Genomic DNA, 16387 nt, shown 5'->3' on the forward strand with positions numbered 1-16387 from the left:
TCTGTGTACCTCAAAAAATTTTGTGCTTGTGCCTGTTGGGCATCTAACAAGTCAGCTGAGTAGCCTGGCAGTGTCAGCAGCTGGTGACGACAATGCACTTCCTTCAAGGCAGTTTTTAGTAACTCCCTTGTTTTTGACTTGCTTTCTGCGTCTGGGACGAGGAAAGGTGCAGAGGAAGCCAGCTGCTCCTCCAGCCCTGCCAGGTGAACACTGGCAGAACAGAGGAACTGACGAGGGCTCTTGCAGATTTCCCGTGTGCAGCACAGCAGTGGAAAATCCAAACTCACTGAGTTGCTGCTGGTGGCCTGCCCAAGAGCTATGGATGAAGCAGGCTGCAAGGCCACAGAAGCAAGAGTAAGCTGACAGGACACTAGAAGAACATAACTGTGACTTTGAACCACACTTAAATGACAACTTTTTCATAACAGGAAGATGAATATATTTTGATAAGGTTACAGCTGACAGTTATCAGTCCTCTGTGAGGACCTTAGATAAGGCAAATCTGAATCACACAGCTTATGACTGTATCAGAATCTGGCCCACTGCAAGAACTGAACCCAGTGTTGCTGAAAAAAACCCAGGCTTCCCATATAAAAGCCAGCAAGCAATTAAATAACCAGCAAGAATAAATCAAAGCAGGAAGAGTTTTGGGCCAGGGGGTAAACTAAAAGAATTCTGGACCCTTCTTCCTTAAACTCGAGAAGTTCAGGGATGACTGCTCTTTGGGAAGGGATAGCAAAGGGACTTTCATGTGAGAAAAAAACCAGAGAAGATCCTGATATCCTTTGGCAGAGGAATGACAGAGGGATAGGAAAAGAGGAACACGTATCCCTTTTGATTATCAGCAATTTCTGACTGTTTCTGAAAGAAGCCCTGTTCACAGTGTCATTGTGGAGGACTGACACCTACAGAGGAACTTGCTAAATAACCAAAGGCCCCATCACTCTCATTGCTAAACACAAGGCCCTGGGGCAACATACTCTGTTAAGCTGTGCCAATGGATAGTGCTGTGCAGGCATTTCTGTGCTGTTGCCTGTCATGTTTTCTTTATAGATGATGAGATATAAATTTAGAAATCAGCCCTGTTTACTCACCTATATCTTGCTAGGGTATATTCCCCCCGCAAAAAAATCCATTTTACAGCTGTAAAGCGGCAAGTGTAGTATGAAAAATGAATAAGCTAAGTTAGGTCTGTGGGGAGTCTGCCTCTATTATTAGACCAACTGATACAGCTGGAGCAAACAGGAAATCTTTGAGGCATATGATTTATCTTTGGGTCTGATCTGCAGCATGTTTTGTTTTGGTTTTTTTTTTTCCCCAGCTATAATTAGCAGTCTAGTAAAATACATTTCTCCTCCTTACAAGACTTGCCGCTCCTATACTCCTAGACTGCAGTGGCTCTAGCCACCCACAAACAGATCAGTCAGAGTTTAGGACCCAGAGCCCTGTTTTAGGCTTACGGGATGTGACAGCTGACTGAAAATCAATGAAGTGTGATCTACCGAGCCTCATAATGAGGGCAAGATAAGGCTGGAAAGGTGCTGCCCTGCCTTGCAGACTCAGCTGTCCGCCCTGGTTTTCAGCTAGATTGTTTTAGTCTCCTACTAAGATGAGACTGATTTGCTTATGAAGAGTGAAGAATAGATTTGAAGGAGAAGCCACGGCGGTGCCCATGCTGTGCCTGGTGCTCTTTGCGCTGTGTCTGAGCCACTCAGGTAGGTGTGATTTCTTCTTCTTACAAGCTGAGCTGCAGGTGGTCAAGATCTTTTTTTTTTTTCTGCTGTCCTCTTAGTTCTGCTGCCTTCTGGGATAAGGTGAATACTGGCTCCCCTCATCTAAACACTGTTTGACTAGCGAAGAGGGTCGTATCAGCTGCTGCCTTTGTGTTGCAACCACAGGCAGTTTGACAACAAGGTTTAATACCTGGTGACAGGGCGGTTGTGGGCTAGAAAGTAACAGAAAAAAAATCCTAAGCTTAACTGATGCTAAATCCAGCTGCTAAAGGAAATCACAGGAGAATCTCCATCACCAAGAGGGGAAACTGAAATGCCTCTGGTGAACTGATGAAAGGCTAATTGTCCTGTTTGTGTTTCTTGGGGTGTTTTGCACATTTGTTTAGAAGGCTTCCTGCCTCAACACTCCTGTTCCTGTACCCGTGAGGAACTGCTACTTGCAGGGACCACAGGGAGAATCAAAAATCTGGGGAGGGTGGGGGGGGTGGGTGGCAAATATTGCTTGGGTACTTGGTACCTGCTGGGTAGCTCCCCAGCTTTTGCCTCCTCTCTGCACCATTCAGGGATGTATCTGTCCTATGGCTGTTTCTCTGATTTTTTTTTTCAAAGGCACTGCTACTTTGTTCAGTTTTCTCCACGCATTAGCTAGCTTAATCATCAGATGGGGCTTGATCAAAGAACTGTTAGGTTATTTTTGCACCTGACATGTCTTACTTCCCGTTAATAACTTCTGCTTTTTAACTGTATTTGTGCAAGTACTGAGGCTGCCTTACAAAGGCAGCAACCTTCTTCCTTCTGACTTTATTCTTTGTGAAGCTTCTCAAGTCTTTTTCACTCGTTTGTGTGGCTTCCCCAGCAGATGAGAATTAACATATCCATCCCCCAAGACAGCTTTGTTGTGTCTCTTCTATACCCTCTTGGAGCATTAGGGTCCCTGAACTTCATGTGAGGTGTGGGCTGTGAAATGGCTCTTTTTTCCTACGAGGGATGCTGTACAGATCCAACAACACACAAGGTGTGTAGCTGCATATATGTGTGCAGGAAGTCATACCCAGATAAACCCAGAGCAATATATTCTAGCACTAAGACAAAGGTGACTTTGATCCTGCATGTTTAGGGGTTACGGATTTTTCTATCCAGTGGCTTTTCCATTAAATTTCCTGGTTTTAACAACCATGTTAGGTTGTTAAATACATGGTTTAACAACCATGTATTCCTATGAAGGTCCTAAAGGGAAGTAAAAAAGTTTAGGAGTCTGCAGAGACCCTTATGTGTCAGGGGATTGGACCACTGAGGTTATGGGTAGTAAGGAAGAAGAAATGTGTTCTTTCTTCTCCTTTGGCTGTGGATGCAATGCTTGTCTGGCATGTTTGGGCAGCAAATCTAGTTTCCTAGAACAGACCCTGGACTCTGTCCTTAATTTGCTGTGATGGAGCTAGAATCAGCTCTGGCATGAAAATAGGCCCTGGAACAAGCAGAAGGGACATTTGTGGTTCCCAGCTGGAAACAAAAGACCTCAAGGGCTTGTGACAAAGGGGCAAGGCAAAGTGTGGCCACAGGAGCTGCCATAAACTGTACTGACATCTGCATGAGCCCTCCCTGGCTGTGGGACAGAGCAGGTGGAAATGAGCTTGGAAGCTCCCTCTGACCACCAGGCTCTATCCCCCCCAAGGGCTTAGTAACCCCACCAGAGCTGCGCTCCAAGCACGGGGGACAAATACAGCCTGTGCTAGAACATCTGACAGGAAAGTTGATTGTCACCCTGTGTGAGTGGCAATCATCAGATTTCAGTGTTTGTAGCTCCTCAAAGAGGACATTTGCTGCGTCTGAAAGTGGGCAATGACAGTGTAGCATGGACCTTGTGCTATCTTAAGAAATCCAGACTGCATCAGGGAATGATTTTGTCCCACGGAAAGCTCTGGTGTGAGAGCAGGTTTTTGCTTTAGGCAGTCCTTCAGCTGTGCTGCTTGCTGCCAGGTCTTGCCCTGCCCACAGCCTCAGACAGAGCCCAATGAGGTAGAGGAGGCTGCACAGCCTGTCTTGCCCGGGAGATGGGCAGGAGCTGCTGGGGAAGAGGAAATGGACAGAGGCAGTGGCCTGTGGTTATATACTTTATTCTGTGTAGGTGACAGAGCACTACCCTCTGCCTCCAGTTTTCTCTCTGGAGGAGCTGCTGGGCTCAGATGCCCTTCCCTCCCTCTCTGCAGCACAGGGACCCTTCTGAGGGCTGCCTTGACTCTCCTGTTTGCTGCGCAGTGTGTGTGGGCCCATCAGCTGTGCCCTCCTGCCAGGGCTCTCCCACAGTCCTGTCCTTGCACTGTCCCTCTGCCTGCAGACCCCTCACACACCTCATGGCTGATGATCCTTCATGGTGGCTTTGAAGAGAGGTAAAATCCCTCTCATCCTTGAGTGCTGTGTGTACTGGCAAGGGAAAAGGTGGAGGTCAGGACCTTGGCATCAGGAGGAGTGGGGATGAAATTTCGGGAAGGATGGAGGGTCTGAACTGCCCTTCCCCTTTCACAGTAACAAGGGGAAGGGAGGGCATGGTGTCAGCAATCGTGGGAGTCCCAGGTCTTGCAGGTACAGCCTATGATGCCTCCGTGCTTTCCTTGCTTGCCAGGGCATACCTGGGCTTGGCTGCATCATCCAGCTCCTCCTGCTGCCAGATGCTTTTTGATGCTTTTTGCTTTTTGATGCCTTTTGCTTTTTGATGTTGCCTACCTGTCCTACTTGTCAGCTGGGCAAATTCAGCTTTCTGGGTGATTTGCTGCTCTCCCCGGGTCAGTCCCAGGAGGAAGATTCATTTTCAGGTCCTGCATGAGGCTCCCTCAGGTCTGTCTTGCAGTGAGGAAATCCCACCACCCCAATCCTTGTGCAGAGCAGCCTCCACCTCAGAGAGGCCACAGAAACTGGCCAAGTGCGAATGAAATCCCTGGACCCTGAATTGCCCACAGGGAATTGCTGCCACAGCTGGCCAACCAGGGTTTGCCACACAGTGACCAGATCTCCCCCGTGGCCCCAGCTCTCTGTAGGACAGCATAGATATCTGAAATACCAGAACTCTTTCTCAAGGTTTGTTTTTTTTTTTTTATCAGGCTGGATATTTGCTACTCAAGAATGAAAGAGGGAACTTAATGTTCTGAGCCTGTGGGTCTTCCAAAGAGAAATAAACAAGAAAGACTAAGCAAGTGTGTTGTCCCCAGACAAAAAAGCCCACAGAAAATATGAACCTAGTACAAAGCTGGTGCTCTCGTGGGAAGAGTTTTTTTGTATGTGTGAGTTGGGTTTGGGCTATCTTGTCCTTCCATCCTCTTGCCCTGGCTCTGCTGAGAGTCTGTGCATCTGAATCCCTACTGATTTTACTGTACAAGACAAGAGCTGCCTGGAGGCGAATTTATCTCACATCACCTCTCTGCCTCACTCCTTCGTGTCGTGGCTTTCTCCTTGTCTGCTTTCTGGCCTGTCTCCACCCCGTGTTGTTCCCTTCCAGATGTAGATGCCTTCAGCTCAATCGCCGAGAACGAGGATGCGCTCCTCAAGCACTTATTCGAGGGCTATCAGAAATGGGTCCGTCCTGTGCAAAACTCCAACGACACCATCAAAGTCTTCTTTGGATTAAAGATATCGCAGCTTGTGGATGTGGTAAGTGTCACGTCAGGCTTGGTAAAACAATTCTTCTTTTATAGAGAGCTGTGCATCCGCCTGGGAGGGCTTGTGGTGCCGTTGGCTTTTGCCTGCTTGTCACACGTGAAATGCACAGTGATGGCTGGGCAGCAAAATGCCGAGTGTGATATGATGCTGTGAGCTTCTGCCCCACACACAGCATGGGCTGTAGGACTCGTGTGTTTTGAAGGGAACCTGAAGGTCCTTTCTTCCCTCCTGTTCCCAGGAAATAAGGCCTAGTGTCCATCAGGTTTTAATCAAACAACCCATGGCATCTGTGTTTGCAGTTTAATGACAAGGCAGCTACAGGATGGGTGAGAAAGGGTAGAGGTGGTTGGACATTATTCACTCTAAGCAAGCTTGTCTCCAGGCCAAAGGCAGTTCATGTCTTAACCCATCTGGTTACTGAGATAAAACTCTAGAGGCAAAACAGACAATCCCATGTTTTTGCCCATGTGAAAATTTTCCCTTCCCTTTCCACTGCAATGCACAGGGGAATTTGCACAAGGCCCAGAGGTACCCACACAGCAGTGTGCTCCTTACATCCCTCAGCCCCTGGCAGTGTCCTCTTGTGCTGTGGAAGGCAAACTCTAATTTTGTACTTTATTTACATATTCAGGACAATGTTTCAATTTGTATCTTCCCAAACTCCATCTAGGCTGAGCAGTGTGGGGAGTTGAGCCACCCTGTGAGCCCACACCCTTGTGTGTGTGACCTGACACTACCCTGCTGCCTCCCTGGTCTTTGGTTTGCCATTCCTTTGAGTTCCTGTGAAATGCTGGACCTCGATTTTCGGGCTGAAGGAGCTCCCAGTGAGAGCAGGGACAGCACCCAGAAAGTCAGTTCATTTCCCCCAGCAGTGACTGAAGAGTCCACCCTCATGGGGAAACAGGACCACAGGGATCTCCTCCTTCCAGTACAGGGTTAGACTCGGCAGGCTGGGTATGCTTCCCCTGTCTGTTTCCACATCGCAAACCTCTCTACCTTGTGTCACCCTAGGATGAGAAGAATCAGCTGATGACAACCAACGTGTGGCTGAAACAGGTAAGTCAAACCATATCAGATCTCCCCTTTCCCCATGTGGGGCTACTGAGCTGAGTGGCCGTCCCAGTCTGCTGCCCACTGTGTCATCTGTCCCATTTCATGATGCTGAGTGGCCAGACAAAGGCTGCATCATGTTACCTTGCCTGAAATTTTTACTGCACGCTTCTCACTTCAGAAAACGCTTAAAGAGACAGAAAGGCAAGCAGGTGGGCCTTTAGGACATAAGCCACCCTCTTTTCCTGACCTGTTCTCCAGCTCTGTGCTCAAGCCAACTGTATTTCAGGGAAGCAACACACCTGATACTGCAGTGGCTGTCCCTGGGATGCTGTGTGCGCCCTGAGGGACTATCCTGTCTCAGCCTTAGAGGTCACACAAGTACTGTCTCCCTTGCCTGATCTAAGAGTTCTGCCTCAGATAGATTTCTTCTTCATTCTTCGGTATACGCAAAGAGAAAGAAAAGGCCAGCATGTCACATACACACCCATACACCCTTCCCCAGTAAAAGCTGCAGCAAATTAATCATATCTCTAACATAATTGCTTCTAGAAGTGACAATGATTTATACAAATGCAGGAAAGACGCCAAGTTGAACTGTTAAGTCTCCTTTTGTCTTCAGTCCTGAAGAACAATGCTTTTGGTTTAGGTTACATTGCACCAGCTTATTGACCTTGTGACAATTATTTTAAGTCTCTCGGCCATGTGAGTGTCTACAAACATGTCAGCTGATCCCAGGACATAAAAAATGAGCTGCACTTGAAATCATGACACTGGAAAAGGTCCCTGCGGGTCGCTGGGCTGGTGCAGGAGAAATGTGGCTCAAATTTTGTCTCAGTTTTGTTCCTCCAGTGCTACAGTGAACGTGAGCTTCTGGGTGGAGCAAGACCCCTAAAAACTGTATGGATATCATGTGCAAAGATGGTCTCTCCCTTCAAGAGGGAAAAGCTCAGACCTCCCCTCTCTACAAGAAAGACAGGAATTTCTCCTTTTGCTGGAGAACTTTGTCTCTGATCCAAATCCAGGTGCTGAGAGCGTGCCCTACAATATCTGTGGTATTACATTTCCCCCACCTTCAGCTGCAATTGCAGAGCCCCTTTTGTGCACAGGACCAAGTCTTGACATCCTTACTCTGAGTATCCACTTGGGCAGACAGAAGAGCCCTTCTATAAAGGTCAGCCCTCTGCCCTCATCTGTCCTGTCCCCATTCCCACCCACTCTCCTTGCAGGCTGCAGCATCCACCTTCCCCTGCAGACCCAAGCCCTGCAGTCTGCAGCTGTGAAATCAACCCACTTCACCCTCCTCATTCTCTCTATTCCTGCACGTGTCCCCAGAAAGGTTTTACAGCCTTCTGCAGCTTCTGATAGAATATTCCCGGGTTTGATTTTCTCCTTCTTCTTAGGGAAGAGTTGGCTGCTCGCTCAATGTAGGACAGCAATCTCATGTGTCCTGGGGCAGCCTCTGGCTGGGTGACATCTTTACCTGCATTACTGTGGCTGCAGAGGAGGAGGACCTTGACTCCCATCAGGAGGCCAAGTGCAAGTCCGGACTGTCCAAAGGGCATTAGGTCTGAGGTGCTGATGCAGACAGACATCTGCTGACTCTCTCTGCACTGCTGCTTAAACCTGTGTGGGAACATTTTGGGTTAACCCTGCCATGCTGAGCACCCTGTTTGTATTGCAGAAGTGACCTTCCAGAGTCAGAGCCTGGAGCTTGGGTCACTTCTCTTACTGTGGCAAATCAGATTCTGCTGGAGGTTACTCTGAACATTCTTGAATGTCTCCAGTGAGGGAGAGTCTACAACCTCTCTGGGCAACCTGTTCCAGTGCTCAGTCACCTGCACAGTAAAGAAGTTCTTCTTCAGGTTCAGGTGGAACTTCCTGTGCATCAGTTTCTGCCCATTGCCTCTTGTCCTATTGCTCAGTACTGAGAAGAGCCTGTATCCATCCTCTCAACACCCTCCCTTTAGATACTTAGGCAATTGATGAGTTTCCCCTTCATCTCTTCTCAAGGCTGAACAGGCCCAACAACCTCAGCCTTTCCTTGTAAGAGAGATGCTCCAGTCCCTTGATCATCTCTGTTGCCCTCTTCTGGACTCAGTTCAGGAGCTCCATCTCTCTCTTGTCCTGAGGAGCCCAGCACTGGACACAGATCTAGATATGCCTCACCAGGGCTGTCCCTCTATAGACAGGATCACCTCCCTTGACCTGCTGGCAGTGCTCTTCCTGATGCACCCCAGGATCCCATTGGCCTTCTTGGCCACATGGTCACACTGCTGGCTCATGGACAGCTCGTTGTCCCTCAGGACCCCCAGGTCCTTCTCCACAGAGCTGCTTTCCAGCAGGTTGGCTCCCAACCTTTGCTCATGCCTGGGGTAATTCCTCCCCAGGTGCAGGATCCTGCACTTGCCTTTATTGGAGTTTCAGAAGGTTCTTCTCCGCCCAACTCTCCAATCTGTCAAGGTCCTTCTGAAGGGCTGCACAGCCCTCTGGGGTACTGGCCACTCCTCCCAGCTCTGTGTCATCAGTGAGTTTGCTGAGGAGGCCTCTGCCCCTTCATTCACAAATGAAACAATTCTGGGTCCAATATCGAACCTTGGGCTACACCATTAGTGACAGACCTCCAGCTAGACCCTGTGCTACTGATTATGGCACTCTGGGATCTGCGTTCAGCCAGTTCTCAATCCACCTCACTGTCCTCTCATCCTGTTCACACTTCCTGAGTTTGCCTATGGGGATGTCATGAGAGACAGTGCCAAAAGCCTTGCTGAAGTCAAGGTAGACAATACCCACTGCTCTCCTCATCCATCCAGGTGGTTATTTTATCACAGAAGGCAATATACTTGGTCAAGCATGATTTAGAGAATCCATGCTGACTGCTCTTGATTATCTTCATCATTTCTCTGCAAGAGTCTGACTTTTCCTGGGTGAGCAAAAACTGAAATCCAAGGATTTTCATTTTTTGGTCAAACTAAATTATCCTTATGCTCAAGATGGTGGGACTTGATGAGCATGCAGGCAGAAATATACAAGGTGCAGAGAAGCTTTTAGTGGTTGCTAAGAAAGCATCTAGATTTAGGCAAACTATGGAGTAAACTAAAGGTTTGAGAATCTGGGCCCAGTGTTCCTTGGTCCACTTGCTGTGGGTTAAGCTCTTGAGTGACAGTACAGAGACAGGAATCTGGCAGAACTGGAGGAAGGAGAGAGCAATTAGAAGGTCTGGAGCAGCTTGGAAGAAAGGGAGAAGAGAGGAAAGGGCCTGCTGCTACAGTTCATGTCAGCATAGCCCACAGGGAGAATCCTATTTTTTCTAAACTGCTCAAGTTCAAAGTCTGCACACATCCTATTTTCTGCTCTAGTAAGAAGGCATACAACCATTTGCCTTGCAGACATTAAAGAGCACTTTAGTTGGGAGAGAAATCAATGCAGTGTGGGGGGAAGCGAGGAGTGTTGCAGATGCAGCAAATAGCCCAGGCCAAGGGGCTGCTTCAATTCAGCTCCAAAGAGATGGTTACATCTCCAGGTGGGTCACAGGGTATTTGCTGCTCTTGTGTTAATACAGGCTACAAGCTGACTGTGTTGGCTGCTGTATCAGCCCTGACTATCCCCTGGAATGATGAATGTTTCCAGCCTAAACCTTGTTGCACCTATTACAGGAAGTGTCCAGGACATATGTGAGTCTGCGACCACTTAACAGCCCAGGCTGCTGCAAACATTTGTTAGATACCCATCCCTAGAAAGTTCACACGAAATGTGGTGTTCTCTGCCCCTGATGCTGAGGCTGAGAGCAGCAATGACCTGAACAGCTCCCATCCCTTCTTCAGCAGCAGGAGGAGCAAGGGGTGGAAAGCCATGCCCGATACCTGACTCCAGTCGTTTTGGCAGTTCAGAGAATAGGTGCATATCTCTTCTGGTGCATTACCTCTGCCATTAACTCTGCCATGGTGTCACCCTGAGCAACTACCTCCTTTGCTTGTGCCTTGTGCCAAAAATTAGGAGAGGTCTACCAACTACCTACTCATGACCTCGGGCCATATCCCTTCCCTACCCCTGGAGGAGCCAGATATTTACTCTCCCTGTCTGTTTAGGTCTCTGCTGAGGCTCTGGGTTGCTGTCACACTGCAAAGGGTTGCAGTAACAGGTGTCTGTAGGTATAGCTGTGAAAAACGTGAGGAATCAAAGAAGTAAGAGGGGAACAGAGGAATCAGAGAATACAGCCTTTTTGGTTCTTCCTTAAGTCATGGAGGAAATTGTGCAGGGAAGGCTGAGGCCCCCACATCCCTGGAGATTCCTTAATGCTGGAGCCTAATGGAAACCAGTTCATCTTCTGCTCCTTGGCATTGACCACAGTCTGCAGGTCTTGTGTCACATCGCTGCTCATCTATAATGAACGGAGATCAGAGATCTGATTTCCCATTGCATTTCTGTGGTAATCTCCAGATTGCTGGAGCCACTTTGTTATTATCTCCCCATCTTAAAAGCCCGCAATCATGAACAGGCCTTTCTGGTGAACGAACGAGGATCTTTTTGCAAGGACAACGAACACAGATATTAAGTCCTGTGTTCTATTCACTGAAAAAGGCCATGTCTCCACTGAAAAGTGAACAGAAGGCCACCTCTTTTACCCTTTAGGAGTAGTAACCCACCTGGCTCTTCTGTGGGGTCAGTGCCAGCCAAAACCACCATGGGCTGGTTCTCAGAGGGAAGGAGAGGTGCCACACTGAAGGGAAGTAGCTCCTTCCTTTTGACTGCCCTCAGGTGGGCTGTGCAGGGTGGCAGGAGAAGTGAGAGTCAAGTGCTCTCTGGGAATGCCTACCCTGAGGCTGCTTGTATTGGGGTGGGTTTTTGGGTCCCAGCTGTGTATGGAGGGGCAGTGCTTGTGGGAATTAGTGAGGCTGCAGCATATGAGTGGGCAGAGGACTCTGCTGTTTTGTTACAGGAATGGATGGACCACAAGCTCTCCTGGAATCCGGAGGAATATGGTGGGATCACCGCTATCCGTGTCCCCTCTGAGTCTCTGTGGCTTCCTGACATTGTTTTGTTTGAAAAGTGAGTAATATGGCTCCTTGCTCTGGGCTTAGGCCAGAGCTTGGGCAAGGCATGTCAGCTACCATGAAGCTTGGGTGTGCTGACACAGGGATGCTTCTTTAGACAGTAGGAATGTTGGCTTCCCTTGTGCTCTGGGTCAGGGATAAAAAGCAGAGCCGAGAGGTGGTAGGACTGGGGCAAACACAGCCCTGATCTTGATAATGTTTCTTGCTATCCAACTCCCAGTGCTGACGGACGTTTTGAGGGATCCCTGATGACCAAAGCAGTGGTGAAGTACAACGGAGTGGTGACCTGGACACCACCGGCCAGTTACAAGAGCTCCTGCACGATGGACGTGACCTTCTTCCCCTTTGACAGGCAGAACTGCTCCATGAAGTTTGGGTCATGGACATACGATGGCAATATGGTGGACTTGATTTTAGTGGATGAAAATGTAGATAGGACAGACTTCTTTGATAATGGGGAGTGGGAAATCTTAAATGCCAAAGGCATGAAAGGCAACAGAAAGGATGGGCTGTACTCTTACCCGTTTGTCACTTACTCCTTTGTGTTGAGGCGCCTTCCCCTGTTCTATACCCTTTTCTTAATAATACCTTGCCTGGGACTGTCTTTTTTAACTGTCTTGGTGTTTTACCTACCTTCAGATGAGGGGGAAAAACTTTCACTGTCTACGTCAGTTCTAGTCTCCCTCACCGTTTTCCTTTTAGTGATTGAGGAAATAATCCCTTCTTCTTCCAAAGTCATCCCCCTGATTGGTGAGTATCTGCTCTTCATCATGATTTTTGTGACCCTCTCCATCATCGTGACCGTGTTTGTCATCAACGTCCACCACCGATCCTCGGCAACTTACCATCCCATGGCTCCCTGGGTCAAAAGGCTCTTCCTCCAGAAGCTGCCTCGGCTGCTCTGCATGAAGGGCCACGTAGATCGCTACTCCTTCTCAGAAACTGAAGAGAAGGGAACCACCTCGAAGTCAAAGTTCCCGGGGAAGCAGAAATACAAGCAAGCAAAAGACAGAGAAAAAGTTGTTATCGCCTTTCTGGAAAAGGCAGCCGACTCCATTCGGTACATTTCCAGGCACGTTAAAAAGGAGCATTTCATCAGACAGGTAGGTGAAGGGCCAGGAGAGATCACAGTACCCTTGACAGCTGTAGCTTGCAAGCTCTTTCCTTCTCTGCATGCTCTTGGCTTTGCCTCTCCTTCCTGCTTGCACCTGAGACATGTTCCTCCTAGGACCTTGATAAATAGTAAGGGTTTTGGGACAACACACTGCTTCAAGGAGAAGTGTACTGTGATGTGAGAGTCCCAGCTCTTCACAGATGCAAGAGGCCACAGCAGCCTCTCTAAGAGGAATTCCTGGTTTGGGATTGTTTTAATGACCTTGTCCTGTGTGAATCTGGGATACACATGAGTCTGGAAGCCTCTGAATAGCCATGTGCTCTGAAAATGTAACTTCCCAAAACCCTAGAGGCAGGCTCCACAGCAGCTGTTAGGTGTCAGTCCTGGCCTCCCAGCACGTGCTGTACACAGTGTACCTGCCTTGCTTTGAGCGGTTCTTGTAGATTTTCACTAACATCTATTTAGCTTACCCCCAGATACCGTCTTTCTTCTCCTGGTGATCCACCTGGCTTTTAAAATGGCAAATTACCGTGAGCATAAACAAGGGTAGGATGGCAGAGCAAGGCAGCCAGCAGCATGTGGGAAGGGACAAACTTCTGTTAGCACCCCCTAGTAAGAACTACGACTTTCTTCAAACTGTGATGAGGGGACTTCAGCACAAAGAACAACAGTAAATCAAAAATGTAATACGTGAGCACATAGTGTACGTGCCTGAAACCTTCTGTTTGAAGCTGAAATATTTTTTAATGAAAAGGTCCCTTGAATTGGTTTAATAAATAACACTGTTGTAGGTGTAGGGTTGTGCTAGCACTCACGATTCAAAATTCCCCTCTGAATGTACAATCTGAGTCAACGAATCACTCAAGCAAACAGAAGCCAGTTGAACCACTTGTGCTCCAAGCAATGCCTGTGTCCAAGTGCTGTGCCAGAGCCTCATCCTGTCACTCCAAGGGAAATGCACTGCAGTGAAAAGAAACCCAGTTCTCTATAATGCCATCTTCAAGCTTTAAGTCTGTAAACTTTCACAAATGCACTTAGCTAAAAGCTTTTACACAGACTGAAAAAGTCTGATTACCATGTGCGTAGAACTATGGAATTGTTTTGGAGTTTTGGGTGATTTGCAGCCATGAGTGCTGAAAAGGTGATCCATGTCAGTTTTAAGACATGGCATACTACAGTCTTCTAGCTTTAAAAACAGAAATGGGGAGCTGAAATACGTGTAGCAGTATCAACAAAGAACTAGCCTTGTTGTGCTTATGTTTGTCTTTCCCTCTGTCCTTCCCAGGTTGTACAAGACTGGAAGTTTGTAGCTCAAGTCCTGGACCGGATTTTCCTGTGGTTATTCCTGGTGGTGTCAGTGACGGGTTCAGTTCTCATCTTCACCCCTGCGTTACGGATATGGTTGAACAATTCTTTGTAGAAAATACTCCCACAGTAGCACACAATAAGTACAAAGCCAAGGGATGGTGGTGCCTTCGAGTTTAGTCTGTGTTGTACAGGAGGGGATGCAACAGCAAGAATGAGGGAAGGTGATGTTTGACTGTGAGCACTGGCTAGTGCTTTCAATCTTCATATGAGTCTACCAGTTACAGACTTTGCTGAAATCAGAGGAGGGTTTGGTGCACAGCCAAGTCCGAAAGCGAACTGGGGTTGCACAACTAGGTTACAATTTTTTTTGTTGGTAGCTTGGTTATATTACAACAAAAGCTAAAATTGGAAATAGTAGTTCTCCCACAGTGATCATACTTGAAAAGCAGATCTGCCAGTTAAAATGCTACATTATAACAGAAGTTACAGTAGGAACACAACTCTGTACTCCATTATCTATGTTTCCAATAGAACCCACAAAGTCTCTATAGGTTACTTTATGCATATGTCAGAACTGATGTAATTGCACAGCACGTGCTTCAGAAAAAGTGAAAATGCTTTTTAGAAGGGATGTTCAAAACCTTGGCTCTCTGGCCTCACCTTGCTGCAGGATCAGCTCCACAGTGTCAGAATGTCCATTCTGTCCAGCCTTTGTGTCATGCATCTCATCTCAGCTGTCAGGAAGCTACCAGGTGTTACCCACTGTTCCCTATTATTTGCAATTTTGCTTGCTGTTCAACCAGAAGGCTGAATGAGTGGGGATTTCCCCCATGTTCCACACTTAAAAATTAGGATTCTTTCACCTGCTGGTTCACAAGACAAGTGGAAGATCACCTGAAGCATATTGCTTGGAGGAATGTGGTTATGCTACTCCATGAGGCAACAGTGATGTTCCTGAACAGTTCAGCTGGGGGGAAGCTGCAGACCTAATTTTTGGCAAATGAAACTTGTGGTTGCTGCAGGAGTGGAGTTTCTCCTGAGTGCTATGGGGTGGGCTGGTTGCCAGGAGGATACATCTTTGGATGTTGGCTTCTTCATGTTTCCCAGGCAATTCAGATTTCTATTCCTTTGATTCATTTATATGGGATCCTCCTGCATGATTAGAAACAGCTCTTAATTGTAAGTGAGATGTGACAGAAAACACACAAGTGAAACTCTTGAGCACACAGGTGAAGCTCTCACCACTTTTGCTAGGGCAGTGTTTTCCCACACGGGGTGCTTTAGAAAATCCCATTCAGAACTTGGAGATGTTTTCAAGGTTAGCAAGGGACTGGAATTCCAATTTTTGACTATCTAAATGTATGTAAAATCTTTAGGTAGCCTTGAAACTGTCTCCCCAGGGATGCAGGCTGGAAAGTGTTAAAAACACAGAGGTATTCCTGTGCTTGGATTTTGCATGCATGTAAATTAACAGAATCCTATCTCATTGTGTCAATGCAGAAAATGCTGTTCACTTGTACAATTATTATTAATAAAGATGTATTTAGTAAATGATTTCTGGGGTGAGAGTGCTTATGCACTGGGCTTTGTTGTTGATTTATTGTCAGCAAGGCTAGATTGTAGTCCATTTAAAAAGCCTGGTCTCAAACCTATTCAGAGGTGTCACATTCTTGTAACGTCCTCATAACATTTTAGTTCTTTATGTGATTGAGCAAGGAGCATTCAGATCTGGTTATTATATGAGGGAACCTAGAACAAACCCATTTAGTTTAGCATATGTAGATAGATGTCTTAACATAAGACACTGGTATAAAATTTATGCACATTGACTTTTCTACCAGCTGCTCCTCTCTCTCTTCTTGCATAAGCTGCATTTGTTCCCCTGGCCAGTACTGTGAAATATCCATAGGAAAAAACCCAGGAAGCTCTTCTTTCCAGTATTTACAGACTCCTGAATTCAAGTAGTGATAGGTATTCTCTCTGAGCACTGCTGCCAGGAGGCTGTCAGCTGTGACAGATGACAACTTCCCCTCCTGCACAAGTTCTTCAGGTGCTTATCTGACAGATGTGTCTGATTCCAGGCTGCTTTTCCCGGCTTCTGCTGGTGAAGGTCAGCATGTTCAGGTAATCGAAGTGGGAGCTGTGTGAACATTGCACATCTATGGCTTCCAGACTCCAGTCCGTTGCATGTGGGACTGCAGTCTCACTACTCACTCCCTTCAGATGACTGTTCTTTAAATCTCTTTGCTGCTGGCCCACAAAAACATTCAGCGTGTTCCACAAGACAAAAACACAGCTAGGAGGACATTCGAGCAGACGGCCCTCCGTCCACGTGCTCTGCCGGTAGATGGCAACATTGCAGGTTACAAATCCTAACAAGAATAACCAGCCAACCCCTCTGCCTTACTATTGTCTCAACAGACGCTTCCTCCATTTCTGGGCGCTGGTTCACCCATCGACGCCTGGGATGGCGCTAC

General features: G+C 47.4%; 1 protein-coding gene across 1 annotated transcript; it reads left to right on the forward strand.

Moving 5' to 3' along the window:
- The first annotated feature begins 1379 nt into the window (after positions 1 to 1379).
- Positions 1380 to 15401, forward strand: CHRNB3 (cholinergic receptor nicotinic beta 3 subunit). Its single transcript, XM_027900467.1, has 6 exons — positions 1380 to 1715; positions 5224 to 5375; positions 6396 to 6440; positions 11374 to 11483; positions 11709 to 12591; positions 13888 to 15401. Exons 1-6 carry the CDS (start codon positions 1673 to 1675, stop codon positions 14020 to 14022), a joined length of 1368 nt encoding a protein of 455 aa, XP_027756268.1. The 5' UTR covers positions 1380 to 1672; the 3' UTR covers positions 14023 to 15401.
- The last annotated feature ends 986 nt before the right edge of the window (positions 15402 to 16387 follow it).

The sequence above is a fragment of the Empidonax traillii genome, unplaced genomic scaffold (assembly GCF_003031625.1).
Source record: "Empidonax traillii isolate 1590-97213 ecotype Southwest subspecies unplaced genomic scaffold, ASM303162v1 scaffold2:size4533513, whole genome shotgun sequence".
Classification (NCBI taxonomy): domain Eukaryota; kingdom Metazoa; phylum Chordata; class Aves; order Passeriformes; family Tyrannidae; genus Empidonax; species Empidonax traillii.

Bases quoted from the DNA above. Each gene is read 5' to 3' on its own strand.
- CHRNB3 (XM_027900467.1), top strand. From the start codon at position 1,673: ATGCTGTGCCTGGTGCTCTTTGCGCTGTGTCTGAGCCACTCAG. The intron at 6,441-11,373 runs GTAAGTCAAACC...GTTTTGTTACAG, and splicing joins CCAACGTGTGGCTGAAACAG to GAATGGATGGACCACAAGCT. The intron at 11,484-11,708 runs GTGAGTAATATG...TCCAACTCCCAG, and splicing joins GACATTGTTTTGTTTGAAAA to TGCTGACGGACGTTTTGAGG.